General features: G+C 33.5%; 1 protein-coding gene across 1 annotated transcript in view; it reads right to left on the reverse strand.

The window, feature by feature from the left end:
* LOC6644800 (Kv channel-interacting protein 1) overlaps positions 1-20,294 on the reverse strand; it is a 73,164-nt gene extending 52,870 nt beyond the window's left edge. The window contains exons 1-3 of the mRNA XM_023177021.2: positions 20,225-20,294; positions 13,729-14,118; positions 12,897-12,959 (exon numbers count right to left, since the gene is read on the reverse strand). Coding sequence (XP_023032789.1) covers positions 12,897-12,959; positions 13,729-14,118; positions 20,225-20,294 — 523 coding nt within the window. The remainder of the gene's footprint in view (positions 1-12,896; positions 12,960-13,728; positions 14,119-20,224) is intronic.
* Positions 20,295-24,221: the final 3,927 nt, after the last annotated feature.

Genomic DNA, 24,221 nt, shown 5'->3' on the forward strand with positions numbered 1-24,221 from the left:
ATTGTCGATATACCCATTGCAGTTAGGGTAGGCAAACGAACAAGAATTTGCACTAAATATTTTGCATTTTTCAAAGCATTCGCCTGGAAATGAATACTTTTTTGCCTGGTCACCAACAAGTTGACTCAACGTTTATTTAAAATCTAGACTGAACAAAATAGATAAATTGACAAAAATTTAGTCTGACTCTAAAATCCGTAACTTGGGAAAATTTTTAACCAATTTTCCAAAGTGATATGTCATATTTATTTACCCATTAAAATTCAATTTCAAAATTGAAATGTTAGTTATTATACCATACACCCATAGGGTGAAATGGTATATTAAAGTCGCCAAAATGTATGTAACAGGCAGAAGGAAGCATCTCCGACCCCACAAAGTATATATATTCTTGATCAGGATCAAAAACTGAGTCGATCTAGCCATGTCCGTCTGTCCGTCCGTCCGTCCGTCCGTCCGTCCGTCCGTCCGTCCGTCCGTATGAACACCTAGATCTCGGAGACTATAAGAGCTACAGCCACCAAATTTGGTATGCAGTCTCGTGTAGTATGTACGCTTATCGAGTTTGTTTCAAATTTTTGCCACGCCCCCTTCCGCCCCCAGAATTTACATAAAACTGTTTTTCTTAAAAAGTATAGCAGATAGAAACATCAAATTTGGTTTATATACTCGGTTAGTTAGCGCGCAGAAAATAATTGTTCCAACTTTTTGCCACGCCCCCTTCCGCCCCCGAAATTTACATAACTCTGATTTTCTTAAAAACTATGAAAGCTACCGACATTAAATTTGGTATGTAAGTTAGCTTAATAGACGCGCAGATATTGACTATTTCAAAATTTTGCCACACCCATTTCCGCCCCCGAAAATTAAACAAAACTGATTTTCTCGAAAACTAACAAAGCTAAACTCACCAAATTTAGTATGTATATTGGCTTAGTATGCGCGCAGAATACATATATTTTAATATGTTGCCACGCCCACTTCCGCCTCCAAAATTTAGAAAAAACCGATTGGCTCTTGCAATTTTTTGACCATCGTAATCAAATTTGGCAGACTAGTAAATCTTATCTATTTCTATCAAACTACCGAATTTGATTGAAATCGGACTAGAAACACACAAAATATACGTATGAACGTATTTTGCTACGCGATCCATAAGGGCAGAATTGGCCGTTGGCTAGTGGCGGCGCTAGAGTGCTTGTGTGTTTGTAGAGTGAGCGAGATAGCAAATGGTATGAGGCATGTTAAAACAATTTAGTAGACATACATTTGGTTTTCGAAATTTTAAATATTTGTTTCACCTGGTGTATGGTATACCCAAGTCGGCGAGACGACTTACTTACTTCATTTTCTTTAAATATAACACAGTCCAAATTAATTGAGATATAACCGTGTAAAATGGGTTGGAAATCGTCGAAAATACTGTCGGACGAAGACAGCAGATAAACTAAAAACGTAGCTTTCAAAATTTTAATAATTTTGAATAATATATTGCCTCAACATCAGTTTGATTTCTTCAATTATTTATTTAGTTTTAAATATTTAAGCCAGTTTTCTAACACAATCCAAAATTTTCTGTTATTTGATCATTAGTTTTAAAACCATTTTTTTTAGGATTTACCCTGCAAATCATATTGACTTTTCACATTACCAAAAAAGATTTTTTTAAGGGTATCTAAAAGTCGATATTTGCTTATTTTACACAGAATCTATTTTATTTTGTCTAGTGCTTTGATTTTGATTATTTTAGAGCAATGCACAGACACTTTCTGGTTTTGATTTCTTCTTCCTTCTCTCTTCATGTGCTAGCGGGGGCCACTCATTTCCCTTCCCCCCTTTTGTTTTTACCCCCTCTATTGTGCCGTTTAAAAGGCAAAATGAAATTTATGCCGACATTGCCTATATTTATAGACGCCTTCCACCTGTCTTGCCAAAAATCACTTACGAAATTAAATTTCATGCCGCCGCGGCCTGTCGCTTTCAGTTTCTACACTTTCCTGCTCTTTGTTGTTTTGTCATTTCTCTTGCTCTCTCTCTCTCCCTCTCTCTCTCTCTCTCTCTCTCTTTTTCCGCCTATCATTTGTACTAATCAACACCAAACATTTTATTCAAATTACAAACACATTCAATATTATTGCTAATGTTTTTTAGCATCTTTCACATAAAATATATTTCCATTTGTGTGTGTTTGTGTGTGTGCGTGTGCATGTTTTTCCGATTAATCAGATTCTAATCTGCATTGAGTAGATTTTCCAAAATTAAAATAAACAAAAAACTAACAAACCAGTCTAAAATTAAATTAATTGAACACACAAGTTTATGCAAATGGCTTTTTAAATTGAAACTTATATTGACTTGTTAGCTAGTTTAGATCAATTTTGGTTGATTTCAAAATGCAATTATATACCCTAGGCACAAAAAAACAGTCACTATAGTTCTATAAGCATTAGAAATATTGAGAATATTTTGAATATTTGGTATTAATTGAGTGTATTCATTGTTGACGTATCAACCACTTGGGAATTTTAAGTGTAAAGCTTCAAAAAAAGCCTTTCTTACTTATCAAATGCAGGCATCTATTCAATATTTATAAACAATATATGCATAGAAGAATGAATTCATAAGGCTGGACCAATGAATTCCACTTCAGGCAAAACTGCCTGCGGGAATGGCTTTGCCCTCCACTGGCCACGGTGTCATGCAATCTCCCAAAGACCTATTCTAAATGTATTTTATATTCAAATGTAGAGTATAGAAATCTACTCTCCTTTTTAGTCACAAACTCTAACTAGTTTCCATACATAAAACATGTAATATAACTAAATAAAATTAATATACTTTATAGATTTAACTTTGTGTGCTCTGTTCTAACAGTTTGTTTCATTCTGATGTGAGGGGATAATTATGTTTGCAAGGCTCACAGGAGTCCCAATTTTTGCTTAGTCAACTAAAGTCAGCAACAGAAATGAGAAAGACAGAAAGAAAAAAATTGTCTTGTTTTCGCTTTTATTTCCTTTTTGTTTTTTAATTTAATTTGAATAATGTAATTTCTTCATTTCATCAGAATCAACATCCTGAGAGAGATTTGTAATTCAGTTGTATTGCCTTTTAAATACCCTTAAAAATAATTTAGATATTTAACTTAGCCAAAATAACTGCCCCGAAAAGTAGGCAGCAAATCAAATCAAAATCATAAGCACGAAAATTTAAAAATAGTCAAAATTTGTTCCCATCTGATCGAATATATATACATACGTATGTACATACATATAGTGGCAAACTGCTCACAAAAATGTATATACCCATTTGACTGAAACCGAAATGTAAAGTAAACGAAAAAACAAACAATTTTATTTCAATAAAATGCTTTCTGGCAATGCCAACAAATTTAAATTTCAAGAAATTAGTCAAAAAACAAATGGCAACAACATGTTAGAAAGCAAATACTTGCAATGTATATACAATGAAAATGAAATAATTAATTAAAAGAGGCCAAGATACACAGACTTGTATGTACACACATACATACAAATGTCTGTCGAAATGGGAACGACAAATGGAGGAATTGCCACCGAGACCACTCAAAACATAAGTGCATTATTTAATGTAATTTATTAATGCACATACATTTAATAACAAGTTTAAGTTCCATCATCATCTTAAAGTTTGAAATAGCAAAACAAATCCAAATTTCTTTCCAAATGTGTGAAATTCCCCAGAGAAATGTTTACATATTTTCGGAAATGTAATTGAAATTGAACGGAAGAAGCAAAAAAACAAGCAAATTTTAGATTACTCACTTTGCATCAAGAGTAATAAGTAATAAAAAATAGAGAGAAAGAGAGAGAGGAGTTAGTCTTAAATACATTTTTAATACAACTTAAATGTAGTTTGATTTTATGCCCAATCATCTAAGCTAAAATTAACTACAAGCCTAATATAAGATGAACTTAGAGGCGGATCTTCTTCCTCCCCAAGAACCAAGTTTTCCTATGAAAATGATTAAACTTCGATCGATCCAAGAAGAAAACGGTCTTTAAAGGAGACTTGATCGATAACATGATTCTTCTTTGTAAATCTAAAGTGAGTAAATGCTAAACAGTTGTGAAGCCAATTCGGAGACAGAGGAGAAGCCGCTTTATGTTATGCTCGCCATTGTAGAGTCCTGTGACCAATTTGAACTTCTTTTTTGTGGAGATCACGCCTTGTGAATCCCCGAAAACGGACGATAAGATATATTATGATCTCACTCCATTCTCGCTTCTCTCTAACGCTCAATTAAGGGAACTTACTTTGAAGGACCAAGGCGAGAATGGCTTTCATTTTGAGTGCCTCTTTTTTCTATCTCACTCCATTCCAAGGACATCATTACAAGGAGACAGCAACTTTGTTCGATGGAATAAATGACAAGCTCTCGTCAACTTGGGTGACACTTCTCGTTGCCCTGTTCACCACGCCCCCCAACCATCTTCTTGTAATGGCTTTTGTGAAATTTCTCTATCTTAAAATTGGTTTTCAATTAATTTGATTTAAAAGCAAAGCAGGGCATACAAATTCGATGGATACCCTGTACCTGTAGTATAATAAATCTAATTAAAGTTGCCAATGATTCAACTACTTAAAACAAATCAGACAATTATCTAATATATAGTGACTACTAGGTATATATAGCCAGCCTCGTTTCGTCTAAATCCAAGCTTAAAATGTATACAAAATGTCACCAAATCTTTTGTTATTGTTTTTAGTTGTGGGTGATTAATGTAATGTTATTTTGTGTTGTTTTGTTTTTTGTGTTGTTCTTTGTTTGTTGTTGGGTTTTTTATTCGGTTTGGCTTTTATTGTTTTGATGCACTCGCTAGCTGTAGTAGTATATATATATATACATATATGTATGTATATGTGTGTGTATGTAGTTGGCTTTCATTTTGTTTATATTGCACACACATGGATCATTAATTATTTATTTGTTTGGCTACTCACCGACAGTTGTTGTGGCCGCAAATCAATCAAATTGCTGGAAGGTTGATTTTACTTTTTTTTCTTGTTCGTTTTTCGATTTTATTTTCTGTTGTGTTTTCTCTCTCTTTCTCTCTCTCTCTCTCTCGCTCTCTTTTCTTTTATTTATTTTTTTTTTTTTTGGTATATTATGTTTTGTTTTTAGGTTCTTTCACTTGTCGATTTGATCAATTCTTTTAGGTTTTGTTGCTGTGATTTATGGGCAAGTGAGTTTATTTATTTAATTTTCTATTGGCATTTTTTTTTTATGTGTGCATTATTCATTTGATTTAGTAATTAATTATATAAATTGCCAATTGTGATTTACGTGAAACGAAATAATAAAATACCAAAAAATAACAAACATTGCAAAATATTGGCATTTTATATTGACCCTAATAACTAAATAATTTAAAGAAATTGAAATCTCTCTTAAGTCCTCATTATATAGGCAATTTTCATATTAAAATTTATGTCTTTCTAAACTAGTTAGAAATTTGTAAAAATTTCATAGTGAATATTAATGCTCTCTACGAAAAATGTAAAAGTTTGTTTAGTTTATTGTATCTATAGACAGAAAGCATCACAGATCTTATCTAGTAGTATATATCTCTTTGATCAGGAATAAATTTGTATTTAATGGCGCTATAGGAGAATCAGTTTAGATGGCTTTATATCTAAATTTCAATCGATGGAATTCATTTTTCCTGGAGTTGATGGGATATATAGATTTTAGAGATTCTAAATTTAACAGTTTTTGGAGCCTTTCTTTACGGTCATCTATCTTTGATGCTTTAAAGATATGAATACGATCACAAAGGGTTGTTACCCAGTTTCGATTGCATTTTAGGCTTATCTCAATATCCTCGCCCAAGAATCCTCTACTGTTATCATGCAGATAAAAATGTTTGAGTCAAAACAGAGAAAAGTTTTCATTAAACTGCGATATGTTTGGTAATCATTTGTTTCAGTTGTCTATAATTTTAATTAAATAAAAATGATGCCAATGCAATGCAAGCAAATTTGAGAAATATAAACTGCAATGTGCCAATGGCAGGGCATATCAACGTCATTGTCAACGTCATCGTAAACGTCATCGCCATCGTCATCATTATCATTGAAATTGGTAAGCAAATTTCTCTTTGTATTTATGAACATAAATATTGGCGAGAAATTGCCATATGTGGCCACCTTACAATTTTACACATTACACAAATTACACATTTAATTTTCATTTCATTTTTCGTTCGAAAAGCGTCTGAAAATCAATTTGTTTATGCCCATAAAGTCCATAAGAAATGTACCATTTAGAGAACTCTGTCTTAATGAATGAAACGTTCCGAAAGTGTATATGTATGGGTGTGTGTGTAGGTGGGTGGAATTGTGTATTGTTGTTTGTACGTATCAAACACATGATAAAAATCACCGAAAAATTAATGTTTATTGATTGCATAAGGTAATCATCATTTTAAGGTGGCAATTTTATATTTCAATGTGGTATTGTGTTTTGATTTTCTTTTGTGTTTTTTTTTTTTAATGGGCTCTCCGAGTAGTCATCAGCCATCTGTCTCTGAGGCTGTGAGTGTGAGTGCTTTGAATTGGGGCTATAATGCGAAATGGGTTTATTTTTCTTTCTTGTCTTACAGCAAATCTATAAATTGCTTGAAATGCTGTAAAATTCACCATTACGTCGATAATTATTGACTTTCTAAAAGGGGAATCCTAGCAAATTTGGGAACAAACAGTAAATTAAATTAAAGTTTTCTATAATTACGACTCATCCACTTGGCTTTACCACTCAATGAAAATAGAACCTAACTGGAAGCTGATATCTTCATCTTATTCCAGTATTCTAGAATTCTAAAATGACCTTGAGAATGCTCAAGCGAAAGTTTCATGTATAGTTTTAATTCAATAAAAAGTAGGGGAAAAATTCCAAAATTTTAATAGTCTCTCATTAAATTGCATTTTCTTTATTATAATGTGATATGAAGACCATGTGGCGTATACGTAATATCGCTATGATAGAATAAATCAAAGGCTGCTGTTTCCTCTGCCCACTTGTTTAGTTTTTAGTTTTTTGTTTTCGTAGAACTAAACCGGAATTTTTATTTCCCTTAAATTAAATTCTTATGTTGTTTTTCTTTAATATAATTATTGCAACAACATGGCAAATTGCAATTAAATGTTTGCAAATGTATATGAATGTAGGTGGCTATGGGTATGTGACTGTGTGTGTGTGTGTCTATGGGTGTGCCTGGTTCTTTCTTTCGTTATTTACTTGTTTTGTTTTTTAATTAAAAATTGAAACCGAAGCGCCCATGCAGCTTAAATATTTAAGCAGGGAAACAACAGCGGACAGACACAGGCCCCACATTTACACACACACACACACCGACACACACGCACACACACATGGACAAGAAGCGAAGTTTGGAAGGACGCAAAGGCAACATTAAAGAAAAGTCTGTGGTATATATGAGGTTTCCATTTGGCCATTCGCATTTCTACATTCCTAGATTTTTAGGTCTTTATTTTCGAGTCAATCGTAGTCCTAGTATTTTTTTGGTTGTTGTTATTAGTGCTGATCCTTTACGATCGGAATGATCATTGTGTTGCTATTCAGGCCATTAACAGTTTGAGCAATGATCAAGGATGTCTACATATACATACATACATACAGTAGGTACTTTATCTAGTCGGTGATGCTTTCTTGGTCTGAGCGAGTACACAAAAATGCTTAATTAAATATGCACAGCAATTTGCGTTATCTTCGGTGAGGTTGTGGTGGATGGGGGGAGGGAAAAGAGGTGTTGCCTCTCACTCTCATTCTTTTTCACATTCACTTTGCTACTTTTATTCTATTTGTTTTTGGGTTTCTTTCGTCTTATTATTTTTTTTTTTTTTTGAAACCAAACAAAGGCAAAACATAATAAAGTCTCCGCACACTCACGCACACACACACACACACACAAATAAGCACATGAGTGTAAGTTTAGGTGTTAGCAAATGGATTAAACATTGGGGAATTAACACTTAAAGCCCGAATGGACAACATCCAAGCAAATGCCTATCCAAATTGCGCGACGCTCAAAAGTATGCTATATAAAATCTGAAGTTTTTATTTCTCATAGTCAAATCATTTTAGTTTTTGACTTGAAAACTATTTTATGAATATTATTATTAACATTTCACTTGTCTATCTAGTCCAAACTTGAAATTTTAATTATAGTTTAAATTTTCATCACTTTGATGCACTTTTCAAGCACTTAATAGAAAAAAAAATTGAAACTTACACCATAAACAATTTTAATATAATCTGTTGTTAAAAATTTATTTCCTTCTCCTGAATTAATTTGTATTTCTCATATAATTAATTTTTTTCATATATATTTTTTTTAATTCATTAATTTTCATAATTTTTGCATAATTTTGTAATATGTATTTTTTTCGAATTTCTTTGTTTGATAATTTTTTGCTAGAGATTTTTTAAGAGCCGCGCCAAAAAAAAGACACCACCAAAAAAAAAAAGTTTGGAACAACAAACACGTTGTGCTGTCGGCAAAGCTGAACGAGAACTGAAATCAGTTTCGAGCAGCGGCAATGAGACGACAACTTTTTCGGTTTCAGTTTCGGTTTCGGGTTTTTATATTGCCAGCTGCTGCTTCTGCTGCTGCTGCTGCTTTCCTGTGTGTGCTGTCTGTCGGTGCATTTCGTATCCATGTCGTTCTTCATTTTATCGCATGAGAGAAATGACCGAGCCACAAAGATGCGTTGGGGGAAATTTTCCCTAAGCAGTCGACCGACAAGGAAAATTTCCCAACGACTTGTCGCAGCAGCGACGGGACACAACCGCCGAACAGCTGCCTGGGGGCCTCAATTTGATGAAAAGAGAAAGAGTGAGAGAGACCCAGAGAGAGAGAGAGAGAGGAAGAACGTGTGTGCGATAAAGAGAGAAATATCAGCAAAATCTACAGCCACAGCGTAAAAATGGCAACGAAATTGTGGGCCTACCTGTTGCTTAGCAACTGAGCCAAGAGTAAGAAAATGAAAGTGGAAGTTGTAGTGGGAGATGGAGATGGAGAGGGGAGGGCGAGCGCGAGTGGGAGTGGGAGTGGGAGAGAGAAAGCTGTAGCAATGAAGCATCATTATAATGCCCAAAAATAAGAAAATACTGAAAAGAAGCCAACACACACACACAAGTTATGCATAAATGAGAAAGGGCCAAAATGGCAAAACTGGCAGAAATATATCAAAGATGGCGCACAATTGTCATTTCCACAAAAACGGTTGGACAATTTGTCAACTATTTACATAAATACGCTTGATTTACTTTGAAGAGGGTTAAATTAAATAAATGCCATAAGCCCCTACCACCCCTTGCCACTGTCTCTCTCTCCCTTCCTCCCTTTCCCTGGTTTTCATTGTAGCATATTATCCATTTAATTTTTTATTTATTTTTCTTTAATGCTTACAATTGTTTGTAATGACAAAAAGGCAACAAATGACAAAAATCAGATAATTTACAAATAATTATACCTATAATTTAAATAAATTTGCCCTACAATACGTAAGCTAAATATAAGAATATAAATTATATAAATAAATACACATTGTTGTCTATCCAAAGTTATATTTGTCTGGTATGATTTAAATAGGTTTTTGAGAATGAATCAAGAGTGTGAGTGTGATAAATCAATTGCAAATCATATTAATGATTTGATAAGTTTTTATTTTTGAATTGAGGTTGATGCCTATTTCCCGGGCATTTGATTGAAAGATGGGCGGATTGTCTATATAAAGCTATCAGCAATATATATTGCCAACAAAAAATCAAATATTTATATAGAGAAACAAACTAGTTACTTTTTAGAGTTGGAAACAAACTAGTTTATTTTTGCTCTAACACTCAAAATTGTCTGCAGACTATTTTGAAAGAAAGATTCTTAAGAATGATTCAGTAGTTTGATATTTAATCCCATAAATAAACAATTCGATAAGAAATATTTATTGTATTTCAATTGAGAATTTTACGTATTGATTAAATTGTTATATATTTTGGTTTCCTTTTTTTATAAATTAATTTTGGTTACTAAGAATTTTGTAGTCTCTAAAGAGTATTAAAAAGTCAGTGGACTTGAATTGCAATTTAGAAAAAACTTTTTAGTGGCAACAAGTTGGTATTGGATGACGAGTCAAATGTTTAATTAAACAATTATTGAAATTCTATTTCGTATGTATTTTTGCTTTCTTTTTTGTTTTTTTTTTTGTTAACTCAGCTCCTTGTTATTTTCCATGTTTGAATTTGAAAGGAGACTGAGTACTACCGGAATGGCGAATGCCACTCGAAATGGCAAATACAAACAAACACACACAGCACACGCACACAAAGAATCAGAAGCGGAATTCCGAATAGCGAAAAGGTGAACTAAGTGAAAGAGAGAGGGACAGAATGTTAGTAAATGGGAGAAGGACGAGACAGAGTCAAAGGCATCCTTCGATGTCGTACTTGAATTTGTTGGCAAGTGGGTGAGCAAGTGTAAACAGGAAACGTGATATTTGACAGATGAGTGTAGATATTTAGATACCAACATAAATACTACTTATGCCTGCTGCTGCCATCCTTATGCCTTCTCCTTTTCCCCCCGCTTTTTCTCTCTCTCTCTGCCCCTCACCATTCGACCCAAACTTTCTCTGGCTTTCTCTCCCGCATTCATTGTATTCATGTCTCCCCGGTGTCTTATTGATTTTCTGCTATAGCTTTCACTTTTTGCCCAACGCACACACATACGCACACAAACACACACATACACACACACACACACATCGAGAACGAAGTGAACAAAATGAGATGGATACCAAGTCAGAGACAAAAAAGAATTTAAGGGTGCAAAAGAATCGAAATAAGCAAATATTTTGATGGATTAATGCTTTTTGTTTTTTTCTCCCTTTTTTTTTTGTATTTTCCTCCTTTGTTATTGTTGTTGCTATTGTTTTGCATTTTTGGTTGACTAACAGCAAACAAAACTAAAAGTGTGTGGAAATATTTCCTTACTCGAATAATATTTTTGCAATTTATTTTCTATTTATGTATCCAAGTTGTATGTTTCATATTGGTCATAAGGGTCAACAGGGCGTATGAATGATATTAACAACAGCTCAATTGTCGACATGAAAGCCACACACATACACACACACACATACACAATACACACAGTATCAATCTCTCTCTCTCTCTCTCTCTCTCAAGTGATTTCAGTAGTAAGTCAAAACAAATTTTGTAATATCCTTTGCAAGGTTAAAAGAAATGAAGTAAGTAAGTCGTCTCGCCGACTTTGGTATACCATACACCAGTAAAGCAAATATTTCAAGCATTTTCACATGCTTCTTACAAGCATATCTTAGTATCTCGCTCACTCAATCATACGAGCACCCTAGCGCCCCCACCAGCCAACGGCCAACTCCGGCATTATGGAAAAACGTTTATATGCATAACTCGACTGTTTTTATCCGATGTTGATCAAATTTGGTATTTTGCTAGATATTAGTATTAAATTGAAGTGTGCCAAATTTGATTGCATGAGGTAAAAAAATACGGGAGATAATCAAGTTTTTCCAATTACGGGGGCGGAAAAGGGCGTGGCAAAATTTTTATACATACAAAATGTGTGCATTTACTAAGCGAATATACATACCAAATATGGTGTCTCTAGCTGGAATAGTTTTTGAGATAAACGCTTTTTTTAAATTGCGGGGGCGGAAAGGGGCGTGGCAAAAATTTGAAATAAACTTGATCACTCTACATACTACACGAGTCTACGTACCAAATTTGGTGGCTCTAGCTCTTACAGTCTCCGAGATCTAGGTGTTCATACGGACAGACGGACGGACGGACGGACGGACAGACGGACAGACGGACGGACAGACGGACATGGCTAGATCGACTCGGTTGTTGATCCTGATCAAGAATATATATACTTTGTGGGGTCGGAGAAGCTTCCTTCTGCCTGTTACATACATTTTGGCGACTTTAATATACCATTTCACCCTATGGGTGTATGGTATAAAAAAAACAAAACACACAATTTTCTCTTCACACGCAAATATTTTGCTTTAAGCCAAATTTTAAACAAATATTGAAGTGAAATTATTACACACACACACCCAATTAATTCTCAAGTCGAGCAACATCTAACTTCAATTACAAATACAATTAAAATCAATTGTTAAATGAAGAAATATCAAATTTATTACGTATACGTATTTTGACAATTAGATAAATATCTGAAAATTAGTAATTCAAAGTGGAATACATTGAATCTAATTAGGCAAAAAACAGAAGAAGAGAGGGGGATAGTGTGGGCCAGACTGTATGCCAATTGATACAATATGAATATTATATAAATCGAGTCACCAAGATTTCCATTTTTCTATTTAGAACTTATCAAGTTTTGGCCTTAATATGAGATGAGAGTAACGTCTCTAGTTTGTCTCATTACAGAAAAGATTGGCAAAGTTTTCTTAAGCATTATCCCATTGCAAAATAGTTGTTAAGCAAATCGCTTTGTTGGGTTTAGTATTTCCATTGCAGAATTCTTGTTCACCTTCAATTTTCCTTTCACCTCTTTCCACACTTTTCTCAAGCTTAAGTTTTCATTAATTCACTTGGCATTGTGAGATGCATTTAAGTAAAAGCAGAAAAAAATACCCATAAAAACCACAGTCAGAGATTTGAGGAGAGAAAAAGGTAAATCCATTTTCCCTTTAATTTCCTCGAATGTCACGCAAAATAGTTTTTCTTTTCTCGTTTGCTTCCCATACATTTTCTTAATAATACTTATGGATTAAGGGAAAATTGTCTAATGCAAATTAGTTTTCTTTTTTCTATTCGTTTTACTCACAATCATAATAGTCATATCGATCCGCTTCGCTGGGATTATTGCTTCCCATGATTATGCCAAAAACTGCAAAAATTTTGACAAATGATAAAAGAAAATGGTAAAATATGTAAACAATTTAATAAAGCATTGAACAAAGCAAATGAAAACAAAAAAAAGAAAAAAAAAAGAAAAAATGAAAATGAAATTAAATAAAAACATAAATAAAATCAAAGCAACTCAATGAACATTTCGGTCAGAGAAGAACAAAAAAAAAACTGAAATGAAAATAGACGCTAAAAGGGTTAAATGGAAATCCGATCAAAACAAAAATAGAAAGAATGAAAAAAACAACAACAAAAAGAACCCCCAACATTGCCACAGATAAATTGAGTTTAAATTGAAGCGAATTGAGTGGGACTAAGAGTGGGTGGCAAAAGGTGCGAGTTGGAGCCTGAAGGTCGATGGTTGAGGTTGTTTCTGTGGGCGGGCAAAATAAGGGAAAATAATTTAACTGGAATCAATCAAAGAGCTGGCAAATGCAAATTGTTTATACCCCCTCAAAAGCAGTCATTCAGTTTCTGTTTGGTAAGTGTATGCACGAAAAAAAAAAAACACAAAACACACAAACTTTTTCCCCTCAATTATAGCTTTTCCATATTATTGTATGGGATTCTTTTTTGTTTTTGTTTTGGTTTTATCTAGAGAGTGAAAGCTTTTCTTGTGTTTTGATCGCATACGGCTTAAGATAGGTTCGAAAAAATCAGGATACCACAAAATGCTATCGAAACTTGAACTCGGAATGAAAAAGAAGTCACAAAAAACAAAAAGCAAATTAGCAAAATGTGGTTCTTACATTTGGCAAAACTTCGACGAATCCGATGATAACACGCACGATAGCGGGACAATTGCTGTTGCTCCTGTTGCTCGATGTGTAGGGAGACGTTTTGTATGCAAATTATTGGAGCCAATGGAGCAATGCGGCACCGGCTATGACTGCGACTGCGACGGCGACGTTCCAGCAATGGAATGGCCACAAAGTTACTTTGCTCAACTTGATGTTTTGGACTGGCTGGAACGATTTGTGATTGTGTTTGTGTTTCCGATGATGATGTATCAATGTTGATGGTGCTATTGTTATTGTTGTTGTTGTTGTTGTTGTTGCTATTGTTGGTGTTATCGGTGGTGTTGTTGTTGTTGTTGTTGTTACTAAAAATGGTAACAACATTGACCATGCCAGGCGTGGCTGTAAAATAAACAAAAGTTAATTAGTTTAAACAAGTCCAAAACTTCTTTACGTAAGACCAACAAAAAAAACTAAATGAACCTTGTTTAGGAGAGTAAAAACTCCATGACTTCAACTCCATGATATTGAAGTACTTATAGTATAGTGAAAGCAAAGGAATTCTCTCTCCAAAATCTGTCAGAGATACAGCCCAATGAACTTGCAAGCTTAAGCTTTGTTTTCATTTTGGCTTCTACTTTGCTGTGATTCTCAAGTTGTTTTAACACTCAATAAATGCAATATTAAAGTCTTTGTGTAAAGAGTGTGTAAGGCAAGCAACTTGCTTACCTTTTGACGAATTAGAGAAAAATAAACGTAAGCATTCCATAAACTTTAAAAAGCCATCAATTAAATTTTAAGAGTTGCTTCATTAGTTATACAAAAATTAAATCTTAAGCCATAAACAAAGAATTTAGCACCCACTTATGACCCCAAAATGCAACACATTTGATTTATTCATTCGACATTTATTTTTCGCCACATTGCTCTGCCATGAGAGCAATTTAAGATGTCGATTTGTAGATGCCCTGTAGCAAAAACTAATCCGTTTTCTAGCCACTTCTAAACATTCAATGCTTCTTATCTCAATGGCACTCAACGGATCAATAAGCCAGATGCACTATCGGCCTAGAATCAATTTAGATGACCACTTATTGAGAGCTCCTAAAACGGTTTGCTTAGAAAGGGTATAAATATTTGTATTGCTGGCATTTGGCCCTTCTTGGCCAAAAAAAGCATTGGCTAATTTCACACTGGCATGGTGCCAAACCTCAACAGCAAACTGCAAACTGCAACTAGCAAAGGCGACGACGACTGTTGTCGTCTTCTGGTTCTGGTGTCTTGTTTGTGGTTGGTGTAATCTTTTTTGTTCTTGGTAATGTTTATTTGTTGCATATTTTGTTGCTGGGGCCAGAACCGACGTTCTAATGCTCTCGAAATTCTAGTTGTAAGTGCAAAGTCAACAATTGCATTGTAAGATAAATTACAAGAGGTGGTCAAATTTCGATATTTTTTTCGATAGCTTTGATAGTTTGTTTAGCCATTTTCATTATTGAAAATAAAACTGTTTAAAACGTTTTTTAAATTGCTTATCAACGTACTCTCTTTTTGGCAAGGGCATGATCATACAAAAAAAAAGAATCATAGAAGCTTAACATGCCAGAAAGTTATGTTGCACATGTATATGTATGTGTGTATCTATACATACATATACATGAATTGAGATTCAACCGCCTGTTGCCCATCAGATTCCAAATTTTTCTGATTCATAATTTATGAAAATTCTCAAGTGGCATTTGAAATGTTTACATCGTGTATTTTTCCCCAAATAATCAAAATAAATATTTTGTTTATAAACCTTTTTTTTCAATTTTGATTTTCTTTTGTTGAGTTAGTTTTTTTTTTTTTTCTTTTCGTTTGTGTTCTTTTCTTTTTTTTTTTTTTTTGAAGTAATTTATTTAATTGTATTGTGGTCATTGGGCAGGGACAAAGCAAATTATTTCCATCGTCTTTTGTACTTATATTTATTATATGTTTACTTTGTTTTGTGCTTTCAATTTTACGCTTTTGCTGGCAGCAGCAATTGGTTATTAAAACAAACGGCTTTAGTTTTAGGATTTTACGCACAATTTCCGGGGCCGAAAAATGAAAGCCATATGAAAGCGGTTTCTGTTGCCCCACCCGGGTAGCGAGGGGGAGGGAGAACACGCACATACACTCGTATGTAGAGCAAAAAGTGAAAACGGCAAAAGGGAAATGGCAAATGGGGCGAAAATGCAATGCAACATTTGGGCCAACATCCATTTACTTAGTAGCAAATTGTGTATATTCAGACATTTTCATAAATATTGTACAAATATGGAATGTTGGAATGGCTGTATATACATATGTATGTGTGTGTGTGTGTGTATGTCAAACAAACAAACACATTGTTGACTAAAATAAAAATAAAGCCATACAATTTCTAAATACATATATTATATTATATAAACGTTAAATGTTTACGCTGGCTCAAGAAATTCAATAATAACAAATTGCAAAAACTTGAATCCAACATTTGACTCTTTGATTTAGAATAGAAAGCCAAACTTTTGAAGTCGTTACTTCTCTATCCCTATCCCTATCCCTATCTCTCTCTCTCTCTCTCTCTCTCTCTCTCTATCTATCTCTCTCCTCTCTCTAGGGTTATTGGTATCTCACTCCAGTCAAACACTTTGCTTAAATAAACCAGTTCAGTCTTGCAGTCTTTGTTTTGTTATTTATTCACTTACTACCCACTACTCATTGTTGATTGATTCAGTTATTCGCTCGCTTACTTAGTTCTACACACTAACAACAGGAATTTATTATGATTATGATTGAAATGGTTGGCAATTTCTGATTATTGTGTTACACATTTATGATGAAGTCATCCAAACAGATCAGTTTCTACTCACATGCGGTAAAAAACTAAGAGCCTTCTTTTTCTTTCTACAAAAACCGATTACCGATCAAGCAACAACTGAACGAGTGAGTCGTTTGAGTGAATTGAGAGGAAATTCAGTTACTTAATGAAAGGAGTTGCTTACACTTGGCAATGGATTTTCATATATCTTACTTTTGTTGGGTCCGAAATTTACTTTTCTTTTCTATTTGATATTTGGGCCATATTTGTTTTTAACTTATTGCCTCATCCTGAGCAGGCAGTTTACTATGTCGAATGTCGCGTTTGATGCTTTTTCTGTTTTGATCTAAGTAAATCATTTATTATTCAAAATGTATGTTTGTGTGTGTGTGTGTGTGCGTGAGTGTATTGTTGTCGCAACACTGCGCACATGAAACTCATTTGCACTCAAGTGCTGAGGCAGCTAATTTACGCCCCATTAAATGTTAGACAGCAAAAGCCTTAAATGAGCCCGACAATGAGCTGAGAGAATAACATTGTCAACGACATTAAATGGGCTAATTGTTATTTTCTTTTTATTATTTTTCATTTGTTTTCTTAACACTTGTATGCGCGTATGTATACATACATACATACATACATATGTATGTGCTTGTGTGTGTGTGTGTGTGTGTGTGTGTGCACCTAAAAGTATGCTAGATATATTCGTTTAGTTCCATTTGAATTGTTTTTTGTAGTTAACACAGTCATTAAATTATTCAATTCAATTATTAAAAACGCCTGCCCAATGTTCTGCAACGCTAAACATTTGATTTTTCATTTTATTCTCTAACTTATTGTTATTGTTATAGTCTTTGTTGTTTATACCCTTGCAGCAGAAGGTATACCAACATTTGTATATATGTATCTATTCTTGATCAGCCTCAAATTGGTTTTCAAGAATTCGCAAGAGTATATAAAATTTTTGTATAGTTTTGTGGTTTTTTTCTGTTTTCATTTTTAAATTCAAAATTATCTTTCTATTCTAAACAAAAAAAAAAAAAAAATTTAAAATTTCAGCAGAAATTTACCCATTACAAAAATCGCATAAAATTCGCCTACAAACGAAGGCCAGAATACAAAATATTTATATTAATGAAAAACTGTAAACTGCCATACGAGTATATAGCTTTCAGTTCCAGATCAGATTAGTTGGAATGGGTTGAGATGAGATGATCCCAAAATATGTATAAACAAAAGAAATAAGACAAAACAAAACAAAACATCAACAACAGCAACAAGAAAACAAAAGAATCCATTTTTGTATGCATTAGAGAACATTTTCCAGATATTGTTTAGATTTTGAGAGACTTTTGCTACGTCTGCTTGAATGTTCGATGTTTAACCTTTCAATTGCAATTTGATTGGTCATAAACATTTCCGATTCATCAAAAACCAAAGAAAAACAACACAAACTGTTTCAAATGGCAAGTCAAAAATGGAAAACAGTTTGTTAATCATTTACAATTTAACAGCCAAGTTAATTACTTATTAAGTTTATCTATAATTGTCCATTCAATATATAAATTAAGCATCTAGATACGCTCTCGGAAACAAGTGTTTAGGCTAAGAATATTAAAACTGATCATATACAAATCTATTTTGAAACCAGTTTCTGATTAACATAAATGATTATTCTTTGTCGAAAGAAAATGTAAACCCAGTCACGACTCTTCTCGTTTGATCAACTTCGAGTCTTATCAGAGTCGTCTTTTTAGTAATTTTTTGCCTTCTTTTAAAAAAAAATCATTTTTAAATCAAAGAGAGGTATAAAAAGCCACAATTACTTTTCTTTTTTAAACGACAACACAGAACTCAGAATCAAAACTTATCCGTCTAGACAAATCTAACATTTTTTTCCATTGAATCTATGGAAATTTAACCTTAAATACGCTTAGTCATCTTAGTGACTATTTTGATATAAGAAATTTCTTAAATTTTTTCAATAAAATTTGTTGATAATTTTAATTAAAATTTCTCGGTGTATTCCCCCATGGAAAAAACACCGAAACCATATTCACATTTATGAATGTTATAAAAAAATGCGCCAAAGTTTATGGGAAAATATTGCGAATAACAGGAAGAAAAACCAACACATGTGTTCGAAATGAAGAATGCCCAATTAATTGGTCACGAAAAGAGCATAGAGAATGTTCGGCTTATTCAGGGGGAGGGGTAATGGGATTTGTTTGGAATATCCCATATAAATAGTTGAATGATAAACGACACTCACTCACTCACAAAAGTTGCGTCATAAATGAACCATTTCATTTGAATGGTCATAATAAAAAGGCCCAACTTCTCCTGCTTCATCTATTAACAATTTTTGTACGATTTCCATTTCCAGAGGTCTAATATTCTTGCTGTTGTACAGACGCTTTGTTCACTCACTGTACTAATTAGTTCATATTATTAAGACCCATTTTACTCATCGAAGTCATATGAAAGCAAACATTATCATCACCTAGATAGACACATACGGAATCGGCTATAAACAATAACAAACAATTTTCGTTTTTTCCCTTTTCTTTTCATTTTATTTTATTTTTTTTTTTTTTTTTGTTGTGTGGAAAACAAATAAAGATTTGCCAATTTCCGTTGCAATTTCAACCAAAAAAAACTGCAAAGAGGGGGCAAAGAAGTCGTTAAAAAATTTTTCGAAATCTAGTAAAGACAAAAAAAATTTCAAATGAAATTCCATTGCCTTCAAGTCGCCTGCTCAATACTCTAACAAAGAGACTCAATACGTTTGAGTTAAATAGTTGCCTTAGTTAAAGATTTTAATGTTAATCATTTTCAGACAAGTTCTACATCCGCTGAGAATCGGACATGGCCGGGACGACGGGATGACGATTTGGCAGGTGTATACAAAAAGAAGGCAAGGGTATTTTATAGACCAAAGAAACATACCATATGTTTAACCTACATACATATGTAAAATAGGTTTTTGGGATTATGGAAAATTTCATGATTGTTTATTTATTTTATCAAATTATATGGATATATACAATATATTATTGCCTACTCATACAATATACATATAAATATATATATATATTATTGAAATTGCCTTTAGGCCATGAGGCCATGTGGCGGTTAAATGCGAAATCAATGGCCCCCGCTGCCGCCATGGGTGGCCGGCCTATACTTAAAACGGAAAAGGGGAATTCCTTTTCGCTCTCTCTCTCTTTAGACTCCAAAAAAAGAACAGACAAAAAAATAACAAATAGCTATATAAACATAAACTATACAAAGCAAACCCAAACATACAACAAACAACAACAAAATGTTTTTGAACTTTTTATTAAATTGTTTATCATTCAATGCATATTTATGTACCTATATGAAGTTGGTAAATGAAGATCAAGAAATCTAAAACGATACAATTTCCTATATATGTACATATGTATATGTGTTTGAATTTGAACAAACGAATCGAATGAAATTGATAGATTAAAAGGGCTAAGTCATCTTTTGTTTTGTTTCGTTTGTTTTTTTTGCTTTGCGCATTTCTGAAATAGAGTCAACTGCGCAGTTGAAAATTAATTTATTAAGCTACAACAATTTGGCCATAATTTCAATTTGGCTACTTCAATTTGAGTTAAGCAGATAACTCAAATCAATTAAAGAGAATTATTTACTTACACATTTCCACAATTTCAGCAGGAACTGTCTCCTCCATTTCCATTTCCATGACATTTAATATTTCAGGCATTATTATTATAATTGTTATTTGTTTAAATTTGCATATTTATGTGCATATTTCAGATACATTTATATATATATATATAGATATATAGGTATATATTTAATATATATCGAGCTACATTTTCCGCATGCAATTTGACTGCATTTCACTGGCTAAATTTAGCCCAGCGAAAACAAAAAAAAGAAGAAAATACATAAAAATAAACACATACACACACACACACCATCAAGTATTTAGGTACTAGTAGTAAACAAACTATTAAAATCCAGAACAAAAAAAAAAAACGATTGCAAATTTTTGGTCAGTTTTCTTTTCAAATTTCACAGATGATCTTTATATAGAAATAGATCCTTTGTTTTTGGACACTTTCTAGAGGATTGTTTGGTTCCAACTTCTTGGTAGTATATTTAATTTTTTGTTTGCCTCCGGCGATTTTGGCTATATCCCGAACAACCAGACGTCTGTTTGCTTTGACGGCGCTCCGGTCAATGTTTTTTTTTGAGATCTTTTACTTTCCATTTCGTGCTTCAGCGCACCTACACAGTTGCTCTCAAACTGTTGTCCATAAGAGAGATAGACAGAGAGGGAGAGTGAGTGAGAGAGAGAGACAGAGAGAGAGAGAGATCAGGTGAAACTATAAAATGATCTTATGATACATATAAAGAGCAAATAAGAATGAGAGTGCATTGGTTCCAGATTTGCCTAAATGCAAATATGTAATTTTTGGCTCACAGAACTGGCAATTTAGCCATTTTATGGACTGCTCTCTGTATTTCAACACAAAATTAGATGTTTCCCCCTTCGTTTCGTGCCTTACAAAACATTAAGATCATATTATTCGATAGGTTTTTTTGTATTACATCCGATTGTTCTTGTCCAGTCGTGACTATCGTGCTCAACTCAAGTGTCACCACCAACAACAAACTTTTGGAATATATTCAATTCATTACTAGAACATTAGTGGTCATTGCTGAGTATATGCCTTATAGAAATCTGTGAAATGGGGGAAATTTATACGCAATAAGCAGTTCAAGAATTCACTTTTTTAAGTACAGTAGAATCCGGTTATAACGACTCCGCTTATAACGTCCATCGGGTTATAGCGACTAAAGTTCGATGAGTGATTGGTTGGTCCCAATACAAACTTTTATGCAAGGGCCTCCGGTTAGTACGTCTTCCGGATATAACGACGAAAATCGTCGGTCTCTTGAGCGTCGTTATAGCCGTATTCTACTGTATATATACAAATTTTAGAATGTCCCAAGGATAAAGTACAATTGTCGAACCAATCGTTGTTTATAGACAATTTTTAAGTTACATTGAATAATTTTCCAGTCCATCGCATATTTTTAGGGGCAGCAAAAATTCTTGAGCTTTAAACTTCTTAAAACTCGTTAAAATTCACATCAAATCTCTGGCTTGAGGTCAAACTTAGCATGGTTTTTCAAAAGTATTGTGTATTTACCGAAATATTTGTTGCTTCTGTTGGTGGCCATTCGATCTGTAAATAGATCGTATTCATTCTTGACATTCATTCATTCATCATATATTTTGGATGTTCATTTATCACAATGCACAATATATCATTTCAGCAGAATCATTAGTTATTTCAACTAAAATTTAATGAAATAATTAATGAGCTAAAATAAATTTGAAAAATATTCGTTCCAGATTTTACTTGTCACTTCAAGCATTAACAGCAATCGGATCACAACCCACGCAAGAGTATGTACCCCACACACACACACACACACACGCACACACAGACGGAGTCATCATCACCGACATTAGGTCGGAACTAGTATATCCCCAGCGATTAATTTGGAAACGAATGAGGCAAGAATTAAAGACATTGCTGAATATTAGTGAATATTTCAAATGGCAATGCGAGGTCATTGCGGCGGCAATGCAAACAAACAAATCAACAAAACGGTTTCGGCTCGTTTCTGACGCCACCGAACTAAACTGAATAACTAATTGAAAATTTTTATTCTCCTGCGACGTCACAAATATCGATGATGATACCCAGTAGAATAGCCTAAGTAGAGTTGATGTGATCCAAAGTTCTCCCAAAAGTTTTATTGCCTACTTTTAGGCACGTAAAAAGCGAATCAAATAAGATCAAAACCAATCCATAAACTAAAATAATCTAGTTGATCTTTCTTAAGAAAACTAAATGAGTTTCAGTTAAAGAATTTAATACTAAAGAGTATCAAGTGCTTCGATCATACCCGACGATTCGTATATAAAACCAAATTTCAATTACCATTTAACGCAAATGCAGGCCACAATAAATGAACATAATTTTTCACTATCATGGAATAATAAAATTTTTTTTTGGGTGCTCCGTATTATTCAACGTTGCGTGTGTGTGTGTGTGTGTGTGTGTGTAGGCCGATATGTATTTGTACATACATATAAACTATATTTTAAAAATAGACAATCCAAATGAAAATTCAACAAAGTAAAAAAACCAAAAAAAAAAAAATTCAGGTGTCGACTTTAAAATACCCTTAACATAAAACTAAATAAAAAAGAAACTGTTTTAATGGTGACCCCGATGTAAAAACTGTTTTTACACAATGCTTTACCATGGTCATTAGTTTATCGACAATAAAAAATCTTTTATGACTTGAGCCACTTTCAAGCATTTTCATTTAGTGGGTATATCAAAATGTAGAAAATATATATATATATATTTAGACATATATACTCACCGCAAAAACAATAACAAAGTACAAATGAAACGCAAAAAACAAAAAAGAAAAACCAAAACAACAATGGACAACAATTATTTGATATATGCCTTAATTTATTGCCCCTTTTTCCGAATTGTCCAAAATGTGCAAAATGCGTTGGCAAAAATTGGCAATACGCTTGACACTTTTTTTTTCACTTTTATTCTTTATTGTTTGGTATTTTTATTATTTTTATTTTTATTTGGTGGTGCCTTTTGTATTGGATGGGTGAATTTTAAGCCACAGAAAAGCAATTAACAAATGCAAATTGTTTTCACTCTTTTTTTAGTTATGGCCAAAACACGCGCTTCGCGTACCGATCGCTGGCAAACTGAATGACCAACAAACAAAAAATTTTTAATCAAATTATTTAGCGATGCTGCAGCCGCACAAAATTCACAAAAAGAAAGAAAGAAGAAAAAAACAGATGAAATATCTTCTCATTTATGCCACGCGCGCGCAATATTAAATTGAATAAAATCACTTAAAAAAAAAAAAAAGCGAATCTTTTGCGTTTTTGTTTTTTATTATCATTAGTTTTTGGGTCTTTTAGTCAGTGTTTCGTACTGTTCTGTTTTTGGGGGTTTTCCTAGTCTGGTTTTTGCTTAAATTCTTTTACGGTTTTTTTTTCAGATTTTTCTTTGTGTGTGCTTCTGTGTGTGTGAGTGGAAGAGTGTGTGTTGTTTTCCCGAACACGGACAAAGACAGTGCAATACTGAAGAAGGCATCGCTTCAAGCACAATCAGAAGCTGGACCAACACCAACACCAACGCCATCAACAGCCAACAGCAACAACATCTCCCTCAACAAAAAGAAAAGAACAACAACAAAATTCTTAAGAATGTTTCTTCTAAACTTTCTCGACTTATGCATACCCTGCATAAATATATACACCAGACAGGTGTTCATAACTTCCCAGGTACATCTTAATGTAAGTAAAAAATTTCTAAATTTAGCATAAACTCTTAACTGTAAATATTAGTCTCACAAATCAAATAAATTTAACTAGTTCAACTCCATAAATCAAGGGTGGCCACGGAAATTTAACTTGGGAGCCGGCTCTTTACCGGCAGAGGCTGGGCAGAGAAAAAGGTCACTTTTGCGAGTCGACGCACACAAAAATTTGTGTGCCTCGAGTTTTATGGCGGGTCATAAAACGACCTTTTTTGGGTCGAGCGAGCGATCGTCGTCGAAC

The sequence above is a fragment of the Drosophila willistoni genome, assembly GCF_018902025.1.
Source record: "Drosophila willistoni isolate 14030-0811.24 chromosome XL unlocalized genomic scaffold, UCI_dwil_1.1 Seg142, whole genome shotgun sequence".
In the NCBI taxonomy this organism is placed as follows: domain Eukaryota; kingdom Metazoa; phylum Arthropoda; class Insecta; order Diptera; family Drosophilidae; genus Drosophila; species Drosophila willistoni.